The sequence below is a fragment of the Parus major genome, chromosome 2 (genome assembly GCF_001522545.3).
Source record: "Parus major isolate Abel chromosome 2, Parus_major1.1, whole genome shotgun sequence".
Classification (NCBI taxonomy): Eukaryota; Metazoa; Chordata; class Aves; order Passeriformes; family Paridae; genus Parus; species Parus major.
This window is the reverse complement of record NC_031769.1, coordinates 98529334-98542419: the sequence shown is the minus strand read 5'-3', so window position 1 is coordinate 98542419 and position 13086 is coordinate 98529334. Positions and strand designations below refer to the sequence as shown.

The 13086-nt window shown below is 40.4% G+C and overlaps 1 protein-coding gene across 3 annotated transcripts in view; it reads left to right on the top strand.

The window, feature by feature from the left end:
* LDLRAD4 (low density lipoprotein receptor class A domain containing 4) overlaps positions 1 to 13086 on the top strand; it is a 282113-nt gene that overhangs the window by 90923 nt on the left and 178104 nt on the right. For all 3 annotated transcript variants that reach the window (XM_015617170.2, XM_015617168.1, XM_015617169.1), the window contains one exon: positions 9679 to 10137. In XM_015617170.2, coding sequence (XP_015472656.1) covers positions 10098 to 10137 — 40 coding nt within the window. In that variant the 5' untranslated portion in view covers positions 9679 to 10097. The remainder of the gene's footprint in view (positions 1 to 9678; positions 10138 to 13086) is intronic.

The following is a 13086-nucleotide window of genomic DNA, read 5'->3' as shown; positions in this document are numbered from 1 at the left end:
GTGATGTTCTTAATGTTTGCCAGTTAGGATTAGGAATGCTTCGTGAGTTAAAGCTGAAGTGAGTGATTTGAGATTCTCTTATATTTGTGCTAAGCAAGAACTTCTTGGGAATTTCACAGATTTAACTGGTAACAGCATTTCTTCCCTTGCCTTTATGCAGTTTGTTTATGTAAAAAGCTGTCCATCAAGCACAGGAGAAAAACCTCTTTGCTTTTTGTATGTAGAGTAATGGGAAATTGGAGTGAATGAACTGTGTGGTTTTCTAGGACATGAGATTTAGCTGATCACCTCAGGATACTGCTTCCCAGATGTGCTTTTCATGTGAGTTTTTGTGAGTAGTTTTCCAATAGATTTTTTGAAGAAGGCCAGACTTCAAAAATAGTAAAAAAGAATAGACAAAAGCAGAGTATGTATGGTTGGTATTACCTGGAAATAAAGAATCATTGACTCTAACTTAGTTTAAAATGTTTCTTTGGCATGATTCTACAGTGCTAATAGAGTTGGTTTGGATTTTGGCAGAATAATACACTCTCTTGAGAACAAAATCAAATTAGTCAAAGCTGTGCTTTAGCATTTTCTGTCTGTTTTACCAGTAACACTTCTGTTCCATAAACTTTTTATAGCTCCTTAATCCACAGGTAGAAGTTATATGTACTTTAGTGGCTGGATCTGAAGCCCAGAGAGATCAGATAGCATCCCCAGAAATGGGAAGTCCAATGTACCAAGTCCAAGAAAAATACAAGAAATGCTAACCCATTATTTTGTTCCCTTTCTCATTTATGTGTTGAAAGGTGGAGTAAAATGGTGTTGTTAGGTGTAGCTAAGACTTGCTGAGGCAATTACTTCTGCCCCATTGACTGTGGGGCTCAAAAGTACAGACCTTTAAAATGCTGAAGGAGCACTTTCTTCAGTGTTACCTGGATTACTGAGTAATAAGGCAGAGTTTGTTTTCCTTAGTCTGGCATGGGCAAAACCACCGTGGTCGCAGGAGAAAGTTTTGCTTGGGTATGGCTTCTGATACGCATTAATCTCGTTGTTATCTAGTGTCATTCAGAGGATGACATTCTAGTGGATGCTCTGGGAAGCAGAGCAGCAGGAGACCCATGTTGATGCAATGGTTTGGATCTCTGGATTGTTCCATTAAGTTCAGAGCTCAGCCATAATATAATGATGGAGATGCGATTTAAACGTAATAGTTTTGTTGGATACTGGTCAAAATGGAGACTTGGTCTTAATGGAGGCAAACAGGAATTTAAAACTCTTATTACTTTGTGTAGATGGTTGTAGTTTAGTGTGTAAAAGCTCGTAGAGAATGCATCAGGAAACCTCAGGGTTTTTCAGTCATCTAAAATCTGGTGCTGTTCTACAGGGGAAGTTTTAGGTATTTGTTTTAACAAGGGTCCCTTCTTGATACAGTCATACCTCTTTTTAAGTTTTCTACAGTACTGGAAGTAGAGTGGATCTGTGCAGCCAGAAATAGTTGCATGCCTTCTTTAGGCTGGGAGAGGCATACACATGAGACTGCACTGCCTGGACTGCAGTTACATTGCAGAATCCCTGTGTCTCCTGCGCTGCTCCAGGTAGTGCTGGGAACACCCTGTAGCTGATGTGCTCAGTGCTGTCAACATTTTCTTCAAACTGGGTTTTTCTCATCTGGATAATGTTCCATTTGCATTTCTTCGTGCAGCATGCAGATGATGTTGGCTCCTCAGACAATAAACCAAATGAAGTTTTGTGGCATGGCTTGATTCAGAGGAAGTCAGAACTAGCTTTGTGTAGTAATGTGCATAAAATACTAGTGGACTTCCCTCTAACTTTCCTTGCCCTGTTGCTCACAGCAGATGGATGTTAATTGCACTGTTACAGCATTCCATGAAGTCAAGACATTCTTATCAGTGTATCTTCAAATAATATGGTATCAGTTTGTGCTAGTTCTATTGCATAACTCCTGTTTGACTGCTGAGCAGAAGGGTATTTTCTTTGGTCATGGCCCAGGTGCACAGGATGCAATGTCCTTCTTGAGACTGGCTGAGCACACTCGCTTTCCAGAGTCATATGTAGCAAACCCCAGTGCTGTGCAGGTAGTAGTTTCATACTCCCAGACAGTAGTTTCATTCTCCAGCAGCTTCCTCACCCCTGAGTGTCTCTTCAGGATCAGATCTTCTTTGATTACAGTTAGACCTGTTCTCTTCTGCATTTGTGAAAAATGAGCACAGTGGTGTGCTTTTTCAATTGTACTCTGTGTTTTGACAGAAATTGGAATTACTTTGGATAACTCTTACTAACCCCTGAAGCTTTAGATTCCCATATATTTTTACTTCCATAGTTCCCCCATACTGTGGGAGGACCCTGCCATTCTGTGTCCTTAAGATGTTTGAGATTTTCACATCAGAGATACTGTCTTCTACATTTCCTTTGCAGAACAACGTGCAGGTATTTCTGCCTTTGGAAAGTGCAACTTGGCTAGATCCACACAAGTCTGACTATTTTGAGCCAAGTAGGTATGTGTGTCTGTATCTTCATTGTGTGTAATAGGATTTTTGGCTGCTCTAATCAATGCAGTGGGAGAAGCTGCTATCATCTATGCACCTTTTTTTTTGGTGGATGTGATGCCCTTGCCCGGGAAATGCTGTCAGTGGAGAGGAGAAGCCTGACACTGGATCTTCTGGGGATGATGGGCATGTCTGACATAATTGTAATTTGTTTCAGAAAAGAAGCACTGCCCATTTGCTTTTATTATGCAACAGAAGTGCATGGAGATGGCAAATAACCATGTGCTCCTGCTACACCTAAAAGCCTAAATAAAGAGTGTGGGGAACTTGTGTTGGCTGATAAAAAACCAGGAACTTGGCAAATGGAGAGCTTGTAAACAACATACAGTGAGTGTGTCTGTGTGATGGGTTCTCAGGATGAGGTGAAAGGGAACCAGAAGAAAGATTTTGTTGAAGCAGCAATGGGTTTCTGTGGGTGTGGAGAAGGAAAGAAATGTGTCTCGTCTTATGCTTGGCTCCACATTGATGATGGTCTGACAGCAGATCAGCAGTGGCCCTGTTGTGTTCTCCTAAGGTGTCCCCTCCCTGCTCACAATCCATTGTGGCATGCCAGGGTTAAATGACTAACTTTCCTACCCTACTGCTGCTTGTCAGGGTAGTCTGCAGCTGTGACTAGAAAAAAGTTTTTCCAGTGGTATGCAGGGTTGCTAAACGCCCTTTGGATTGTAGCTGGATGTTGGATACTCAAAGTCTTGAGATATGCAGAATTCCCATGGTTTCTGTCTACTGCTCATTTCTCAAAAAGTCACAAAAACACCAGTCAAAAATTTATCATCTTTTTCTCATTCTGCTCAGTGTAATTTTTGCTTTTACCAGCCTTTTGCAAATTCAAATAGTGACCTTTTATTCCTCTGGAAAAATACTGGGATTGGATTCTGCTCTTACTACCTTTTTGTTATTTAGGCAAATGAAATTCAGAGGTCAGGTTTTTCTTTGACTGGTCAGGTTCATAGAGAAGCATGATTAATGATTTCTCGTGACAGAGTCTGGTAATTATAGTTTTATTAGGTTCCAAAAATAAACAATGCAATCTTCTTGCTTGCACCACTTAACACAGTTTGTACAATTTCTCCCAATAACTATCTCATCCAAATCCAGTAGCTTGCCATGGAGATCTTAGTAAAGTTTTCCACTGACTGCATTCTGTCAGCACAGCTATGGAAAAAATGTATGGCTCCTTAGTTTGCAGAGACAGAAAATAGAGGATTCAATTATTTCACTTAACAAGATGAATGGAAGGGAATATGACATGTTTGTTTGCGGTATCAGTTATTTATAGGATTTCTTCCTATAGAAAGGGCTTCCCAAGGAAGTGGTCACAGCACCAAGGCTGACTGAGTTCAAGAACTGTTTGGACAATGCTCTCAGACACATGGTGTGACTCTTGGGGATGGTGCTGTGCATGGCCTGGAATTGGACTCAATAACTCTTCTTCCAACTTGAGATATTCTGTCATTCTGGGAAATACTACTTTCTGTATGGCTACCAGAGGCTATTTACTTCAGCATGAAGCTATCAGACAAATTTTTTACCATTGCTTCAGTTTGTTGCTTCACTCCAGAAAGAAATAAACAGGAGGAGGAAGAGGAGGAGAAGTGTCTGTACCGAAACAGCCATCCTTTTCCCTTATAACTGGATCCTGTCTGCAATGTTTTTTACAATGTGTGCTGGTGCTTGGGATATATTTTGCTTTATTTTCTAAACAGGCTAGAAGAAACACTGCTGGGGTTTGGCCATACGCCCTCTTCTCAAGACCTGTTTCCTGCCTCAGCTGATAAAGAAAGACCACCTTGCTTTTCTTGTCCTCCATTTGCCCCAATTTAGGGAGTGCTGTAACAAAAACAAAGTAAGAGGAAGCTTGGACACAATTCCTTGACAAGTTTAAGAGAATCTGATAACATCTGTAGGAATATAAATGTGGATAACATAACTTAACCTGCAGACTCATTTTGTATGTCTCTGAAATGCAGCAAGAAAGTAAAATACATCAGCTGTTTAAAAAAGTCACAACTGACCTATGCAAATATTGAAGATTGAAAGTAAAAACAAATTATATGTGTGTATGCATGTGAGAGAAAGATGCGCTTAGATAAACATATTTTGAACTTCTGCTTTTCTGCTTGATTTGTGTATGGTCTCCTGTGAAAGTCGCCTTGAGTTTTTTAAGTGGTCTTTGAGTTATGGAGCACACTATTTCTCAAGAAGCAGTATTACTTAGCACTGGTGCAATGCTGTCTTGGAAGGAGGACAAATTATAGCTAGAAGTAAATAAAATAAAATAAAATAAATGAGGATCACCCAGTAAAATGCAGGGCTTACCACTGGAAAAGATTAGGTATAATTGGTCAGCATTAATTTGTTTAGTTTAGAATCTCTATGAGAAGCAAAACCACAGCCTGGAAAACTTTGTAAATACAAAAGGAGCTGGAGAGATCAACTATATGTGTGCACAAGAGCTTCATTTTCAGTGGCTTTAGCAAACCTTAAAAGATATTTTGACAAACCCAGTTCAATAAGAACAAAATGTTGGAAGTGTTTTTCTAGCCAGAAACTTCTTGGAGAAATATCCAAGTCTATGCTGCCTTAACCTATGGGAAGTATAGGCCTTACTTCAGCAAAGTGTTTAAGTGTGTGGATAGTTCAGTACTTGTGTGGGTTTCAGTCAGAAGATTTTTTTCCTTGGAGATGTGCTCGAATCTCCCGTTGAGCTGGAGTCATGCTGCCAGCTCAGCCCGCCGTGCTTCTGTCCTCCTTTCATCCACGGAGCGGGCCGCTGCTGGCAGCATCCGCGCTCCCGCTGGGCTCTGCCCCTCTCGGCACCCTCCTTCTGCAGGGACCACAGTGGGAGCAGGGCAGGGGGGCTCCAGCTCTCTGCCCTTTTACACTTGTTCACCTGAAAGCAAGAAATCCAAGCATGAGTCCTCCCTTGATTAATTTAATTTAAAGCACAGCTCACAAGCTGTTCAGTAACTTTCTTAAAAATGTGAATGCGTGGGCTTCCTGTACAGATACTCCTGTTAGGAAATGTGTTATACACCTTAGTGAAATGCTGTTCTTTAGCATTCCAAAGGATGCCGAGGGCTATCACAGGAAATGCTTCCCATGGCTGTAGCTCTTCTGGCAACACATTGAGTGAGTCCCTAAAGCCCGTGTGGGATCCAAAGCATGGGCCAGAGAAGTAGACTTTATATAGTGAAAGGAAATGGAAAAAATCCCCTCTTCAAACAAAAAAAAAGCAATTTCCAGCATTTACATGTCAGCCAGTGCTTTTGAGTTTTTCAAGATGTTACAGAAATATCAGTCTTGGAAAAAATAGTATTTCACTTCTTCTTTCAGAGCAAGTTCCTTCAGTCTTGTCCTGACTGCATAATACTTCATAAAATGTAGATTCTAATGCAGAATTAATTATTTTCTTTGCTTACTTTTCTCCCTCAGATTCCTTTTTTACCTTTGACCCTTTTGCATCTTTGAATGTTTAGAAAAGGGAAATAACAGGTTTACTAGCTAAATATACCATGAGAACGTGTAAGTCACATAAGGTGTTAAATAGTTAAAATACTTTCTGTTTGCAATTCATCTGAGGTTCAGATGGTGATGTCTTTCTCAGGACCAAATCTGAAAAAAGTGAAGAGGATGAAAACAAATGGATTTGATTTTTCTTCTAGATACTCCACTGTGTAAGTACAAAGCAGCCAAAAATCCTTATAGCACAGCTACATATTTATACAGCACAATGGCTTGCTGTGGTTTGCTTCTGAGACCCATAACACTGTACTGGATGAATGAAAGCAGTAGTGGAAGTGGAGTTCTTGTTACTATTGGAAAGGAGGCAACAGATGGAGCAAAGAGAAAATCTTTAGTCTTTCTAGTCCATATTTTCTCTTGCCATCTAATCAGTTCCCATTGGGATCTCTGCAGGCTGTGAAAAAAATTACATCAAAGATGTAATATATATTACGATTATATATATTATATAATTCTATCAGTATTGGTTATTCTCTTTTTTTTTTTTTTGATATGTATTTTCACTTTCTGGGCACTTAAGCAGGTTGGTTCAGCATTTCTGCACCATGCTGTTACAAAAGGATAAACACATGGCTTCACTGGAATTGGCTGAGGGCATACTGCAGTGTGTCAGCAGAGGTCCTGACCCTTTCCATGCATGCAAACATGCCAGTGTGTTGGGAAACAAACACAAACCTCCTTCCTTTAAACATAAGCTCAGCTTTAGTGGAAAATTTCTGGATAATGTGAAATACAATAGAAAGGTTGTAGCTCTACATGCTGTTTTAAGTGGAATTTTCAGTGTTCCTTATTTGCTGTGATATTATTTGGGCTGCTTTATTATCTTTACCTGGATGCATTTGTAATCTGAGAAACCTGAAATCATACAAATGTGACTGATTAAAGTCTGCTAATGAAAAGGATCATCAAATAGCCTAGGCAGCTGTAAGGAGGAAGCATTTTATAAGTACTGAACTTGGTTTTGAATTGTGACAAGGCCCAGCAAGTGCTGAGCACTGCACAGGCTTGCCCCCAGAGCCTGCTCCAGTTCCTTCCCTCCTGCCAGCCACCTCTGAGTCGATTATCTGGCATGGGAGAAGAGTGTTTTTGCAGTGACAGAAAACGCTCACTTAGGGCAATCAAGAGATACCAGCATCTACTTTTGTATGAGTCCTTAAGGAAGAACTTAAACCCGATGCAGTGCACTATCCTTTAAATATTAAGGTCTGAATTAACTCTCTGAATGTTTCAGTGTCTTGTAATGTTGTTAAAATGACATCTTTCTATCTGAAGAAGCAGTGGTTACTGAAAGTGCCTGTGTTGTCGCATTTCTTCAGCACTACTGGGTTCTTAACTAGTTCAGCAGAACTGTTGAAGATGTGGAGAATAATTATTCTTTTAATAAAATATTAATTTTCAGTAAAGTGAAAATACTTCATTCTTTTAAGAATTAGGAGTTTGTTATTTGTAATATATAGAAATAAAATAGGAGAATTTCCCTGGATGCTAACATATTACTGCACATCTCTTGAGCATCTCTAAGATGTGAAATGAAAATGTCGAAAATAGAAGCATCAAAATTTTGGATTTATAAACCAAAATTAAAAGTTATAAGACTGAAAATGTAAATGCAAATGTGGACCTCCTCTTATAAATATAGAGGAAACTCAGGCCTCTAGAGAAAAATCTTGGGAAATGAGTGCAGCATCCACCTATAGTCATTATAGAATAATTAGCACAGTGTTAAGACCCAAAAGAACTGTATGCTGCTGTGTATGTATATTATACTTGCTTAGCTGTATATATTTTAGAATAAAATAGCCTCATATGAAATTGTTATTAGTTGCATAGAACACTTCAAAGGGTTGAAAAAGTATCTCAAGGACCTATATAATATTCAGGAATAATGGCTTTTTAAACACTATTCTAAATTTTTTTATGCAGTGTTTTCTGGTAAAAGATACTACACATATTTTTTTTTTTCTTTCTCCCGTTTAATTTCTACTTTCTTCTCTATTAGGTTGAGATGTTTGGGTAAGAAATGGGGAAAACATTTTATATTTGTTCTGTAACCTTATTTGATCTGAATGCAAATGACTAGATTTGAAAACAAGTAACTAATCAGTCATTCCTGTGCTGTGTGTTGAGACAAAAACATGTGTTCTTCAGTAATAGAGGCATAACAAAATCAGGGGGAAAAAAGCAATACCATTAAGATTCATCTTTGCTAGCAGCTTGCTTTCATTCACTGTGTTGCAAGGGAAATTACATTCATCAGGTGTCAGGCTCACTTGGTTTCAGTGGCACACTTGAGCAGAGATCCTTTTTGTCCCTCACTCATCGTGGGTCCCAAATGAAGCCCTCAAGGCCTGGCTGACTGTACCTGAAGGGGCATGAGAATCTTTGTAGTTTTGGACTCTCTGGGGTATTCAGACTTGTGCTTCAGATATGAGCTCATCTCTAGACCTTGCATGTCAGGGTGAAGGGTGAAGCGGGGCTGGGGAGCCAGCAGTGCGTTATTTCCATCTGCTCTCTTAGCTGGCTCTTGCACTGTTCTGAAAAGCAGCAGCTGCTGGGATTGCCATACTCTGACATGGGCTGCTCCAGCCCATTGAACCTTGGGTCCAATCTAGTACTGCAAACCCTGGCTAGACTCATCACCTAAAATCCATTAGTAAGTCATAAGATCATCACAGACATATTTTCAACCTGCCTGTGCCACTGAGCTGGGAGATAGTGAGCCAAGCATCATTACATGAGGAACAGGATGGGTGGGGAGCGAGTGGGTTCTCCTCCAAGTCCTCTTGTCTTTCTTCCTTGATTTCTAAAATAATCTTCTCCTTAAACACATGCCTGTCTGCTGTTCGCCTTCACCCCATTAAAGTAACTGTATTCTAGTTTTTAAAAGCTGGACATGGAACAAACGGTAGTTTTCAGTGATATGCAAATATCCATGCTGTATAGGAGTAGCAGTATCAAGAAAAATGTAACCATCTTTCTGCTGTGTAGTTTGTGGGTGTTCTTAACCTCACTGAATGTCTGAAGGTATCTGAATTGTGTCATCTGTGTTACAATTGAGATTTTTAAAAGATAATCGACAACAAGACATACAAAGTTTGGTAATCAACAGGAAGAAATGCACAGGTTTTTAACCACAGAAGACTGCAAGAATGGCATATATAATGTTGGCACACAGCTTGCTCTTTTCCTGCTCCAGAAAAGGAGGGAAGCAGCTATATGAAATGCTAATAATTTCACTGTGGTTTTGAATAGACCAGACTTGAGAGCCTTGAGTATTTTTCCTTTTCTCTTTTAACTGCAATTTTGTTATTGTATTGCTGCCCCCATCTCTGCTAAATATGGCTTTTGAAATGTAAATCATATCATGTTCTCAGAGATGCATATGACACCCTCAGCACTGTTCCTCTTTGCACTTCAAAGAGCTGTGTGGTCACACTTTGCATCTCAGCAAAATCGCAAGATTTGCCTTCTGAAGATCTCCTTTAATGTGTACAATCAATCCCTGATAATGTATTTTGGGTTTTTGTTCCCTGGAGTCTGTTAATTTTAGTGTTGCTACAGGTCATCAGGAAACATAATCTCTTCTTTTTTAATTTCTCAGTGAGCGTGCCTGAGGGGAGAGGAACACAAGAGAGGAGAGACAATTGAGCATCACCATTGGCCGAGACCTGAAAAAAATGGTGCTGGATGAACACAGGATTAGAACTTAATTGTAAAAGGGAAGGGAAGTCTGGACAGGCGATTTGCTTCATTTTCACATTCATCATGGCACAAATCCTCTGGCTGGCTGGTTGATGGGACTGTCCAACACTTCTGCTTAGGTTCAGTGCAGATCCCTTCTGCTTACACATCGAAAGACTTGGGAACAGGTGGGAACTGGATGGTGCCAAATACAGGAATGGAAAGAGAAATGGACTCTGATGAGCTAAGATGGAAGTGACTTGACAGCAGCAAGCTCAGCAGTTGTCTCCAGTAAGGACAGGTTGAGACGGGAATCTCAAGCTTCTCTGGAAGAGCAGTATGCAGGAAGCTGGTTTTCAGGCCACAAATGCTTTCACAGGTAAGGATTTCTGTTCTAGTTCTGCTCATATTCTTGGGACAATTTACTGGAGTTTAGAAAATGAGTAGGTCCTGACTGTCATTAGCATCTTGAAGTACTTTCAGTTTAAATAGTATTTTAAAACAATTCCCTTGAATAACTTGCATTAGCAGTGAGGAACACAGTTATCCATGTTTCAGCCTTCAGTAAGGGATGGCCACGAGCCTTGGGGAAGGTTTATCTCAGCTTTCCTCATTAAAATACTCGTTAACAACTTAACCATGAGTGGTCTCTTGGGTCAGTATAAAATGTAGTCTGTAAAGTTGCTCGTGTGCTCAACACAGGAATTTGGTGTGGCTGCAGGATGGATATGGTTCATGTCAGGAGGCTTCTCACCAACATGTCAAGTGTTGAGCCTTATCTTGTCTGTCAGAGTGCATCTCTGGGCAGAACTTGCCAGGTGCCCTCTCTTTGTACTCCCTCCTCCACATCACTGACCTGCTGCAATGCTTGAACTGGCTAAACTGGAGAGTTTAAATGGTAACTGTTTTACCTCAGTCTGGTGTATTTCTCTGTAGATGGAGTGAAAATGTAATGAGAAAAAGGATGTCACGGTGGTGTGACTTTCTGAGAAAAGCTCCCTCTAGTGTAAAGTCTGCTGGAGTTCATATAGTGCTTTCCCTGTATGGGATGGTTTCAGATTTGTGAGGCGGGAGGAGGAAAAGAGGATGAGCAGATCCTGCTGCTTTCTTTCCATGTCTGCCAGCCAGCTGAGATGCAGCAAAAAAAAAGCATAGAAAATCAGCTAGATATTGCTCTTGTTTTAGTAGGTCTAGATAATGGATTAGTACCACAGGGTAAACTAGTGATGTGCAAGACATTTATTTTTCTAATATAAAATATTTGCCTTTAGAAGGAATTCTGGCTGCAGCAGGGTGTGATTCTGTGTCCAGTTGCACCAGCACAGCAGTTTGGAGTGGTGGAGCAGCTCTGAACTGTCTCTGCTGCCTTGCTTTGATTTACAGCCTGGTTTCTGTGCGTGTCGGTGAGTCGTGTCCTGGAGGAGAGGAAACAGGAAGCTCTCCTCCACATGTGCTCCAGTGCTGATGAGAGATGTGAAGTCTGGGACAACTGCAGGGCTCTCCTGCCTCTGTCTAGCCAGTAGCACACTCCTAAAACTCCCCTCTGCTGTTCTTGTCCTGTTTGTTCTTGCTGTTCTCTGCCAGTCCTCAGGTCTTTCCTAGGAGTTTTTGTCACTCTTCTGCTTTCCACCAAAATTCCCAATTGTGAGGATATCTGCTCTCTTCCTTGACCTGGCTCTCTCCATTGCTTGAAACCCTATTACTTCTAACACCCTTGCATTACTGTATTATTTTCTATCCAAGTTTACACTTTTCTGCCACTCTGTCTGCTATCCCCTAGCTCCCAGAAGTGACCAGGGTGCTTGGGCAGGGCTGTGTTGGAAAGCTGGTAACCTCATGACTGCTCCTGGATGTAAAAGACCTGGCAAGCAGAGCTGCATAAAATTCAGAGAGATGAGACAGAGGTCCCTGGAAGCCCAGGACAGCAGTCAGACTGTGGTGGCAACCCAGCAGATTCAGACTTATTCTGGAGACTAACTTAATGGCATGAAGGTTGCTTGGTCTCCTGTAAGAAATTCTTACATTCATTTGGAATTGCCCTTAAGTAAAGATGTTAATAAACATATTCAAAACTTGGCAGCTGTACTAAAGAATTATTAAACATTAACATGCACCATACGTTCAGGAGACTTGTTAAAGAAACAGGATGAATTATATTTTCTTTGTATGAGGAGAAAACTTCCAGCTTGAATCAAACTGATATCTGTATTTTCTTTTTGGAGATCTTTCTTTTTTCTTGTTAGATTTATATGATGTACTCAGCAATAATAAACAGCAGGTAAGTACGTATTTCTCAGAGAAATCCACTGGACTGTGTTAGGCTAATTTAAGAGTTGCAATAAAAATGTAATGGCAGGTGCATATGGTCAATCCCCTGATCCTTGCTGTAGTGCTCCTTTTGTTTTGTTGGAGTGCCAGTGTAGCTGTAGGAGAGAACAAAATCTACGAGCAGCAGAGGGGGCATGGCCACATGAGAAGGGAGTTAATTTGTACAAAAAAGCTTTGATATCTAAAGGCTCTGTGCTGTCAACATTGAATCTAGACATGCTAAGTGATTGCAGCTATTGCAACTACTGGAGTAATCATTTCAACTTACAGCTGAACAGAGTGCTGGCAAAAGAAGCCTGTGAGGACAGTGCCTCTGTGTAGCCATGGTTAGAGTATTTCCTAAATCTCTTTTCCACTTTGCTAATTGCTGTGACCTGGAAAGGTTTACAGGTATGGCTAGGAGATATTTTGGTCCTGTCTGTATGCTCATTGTACTGGCACTGATGCCTAAGATTCCCTTTTTTGCAGATGGCTCTTGTCCCAAGAGATGGGCTCACACAGTCATTTTATCATGTATTACCAAACATTAGCAAACATTTAGAATATTTTCACTTTTCAGGCTAAATACTGTGTTCAGTAGATCACATGAGTATAATAGGTTCAGGATCATAGAATGTAGAAAGAGCAATGGAGGGGAAGTGCTCCTAGGCTTGATTAGAAAAGAGATGGTTGAGCCTATCATGGTAAAATGCAATTTGAGCAATCAGGAAAGAGTGAGCCTGTCATTCTTCAGAAGGTGAGAAGAGAGAATTTGAGAACAAAAACAATGGTATGCAAGAAAGTAGATTGCACTGAGCTCATAGAACTGATAGGTAACGTTTCTTGGGATACAAACCTGAGAAATTCTGGCAATTTTCAAAGCAAATAACTTCTTTTTTTCCCAGTCATAATAAAGGGTATAAAAGCCCCAAATGAAAGGCATTCCAGTAAAAAGGGTAAGAAGAGACAAAACTGTATGATCTGATAATTGAGGACTCATACAGAAGATGGAAACTCGATC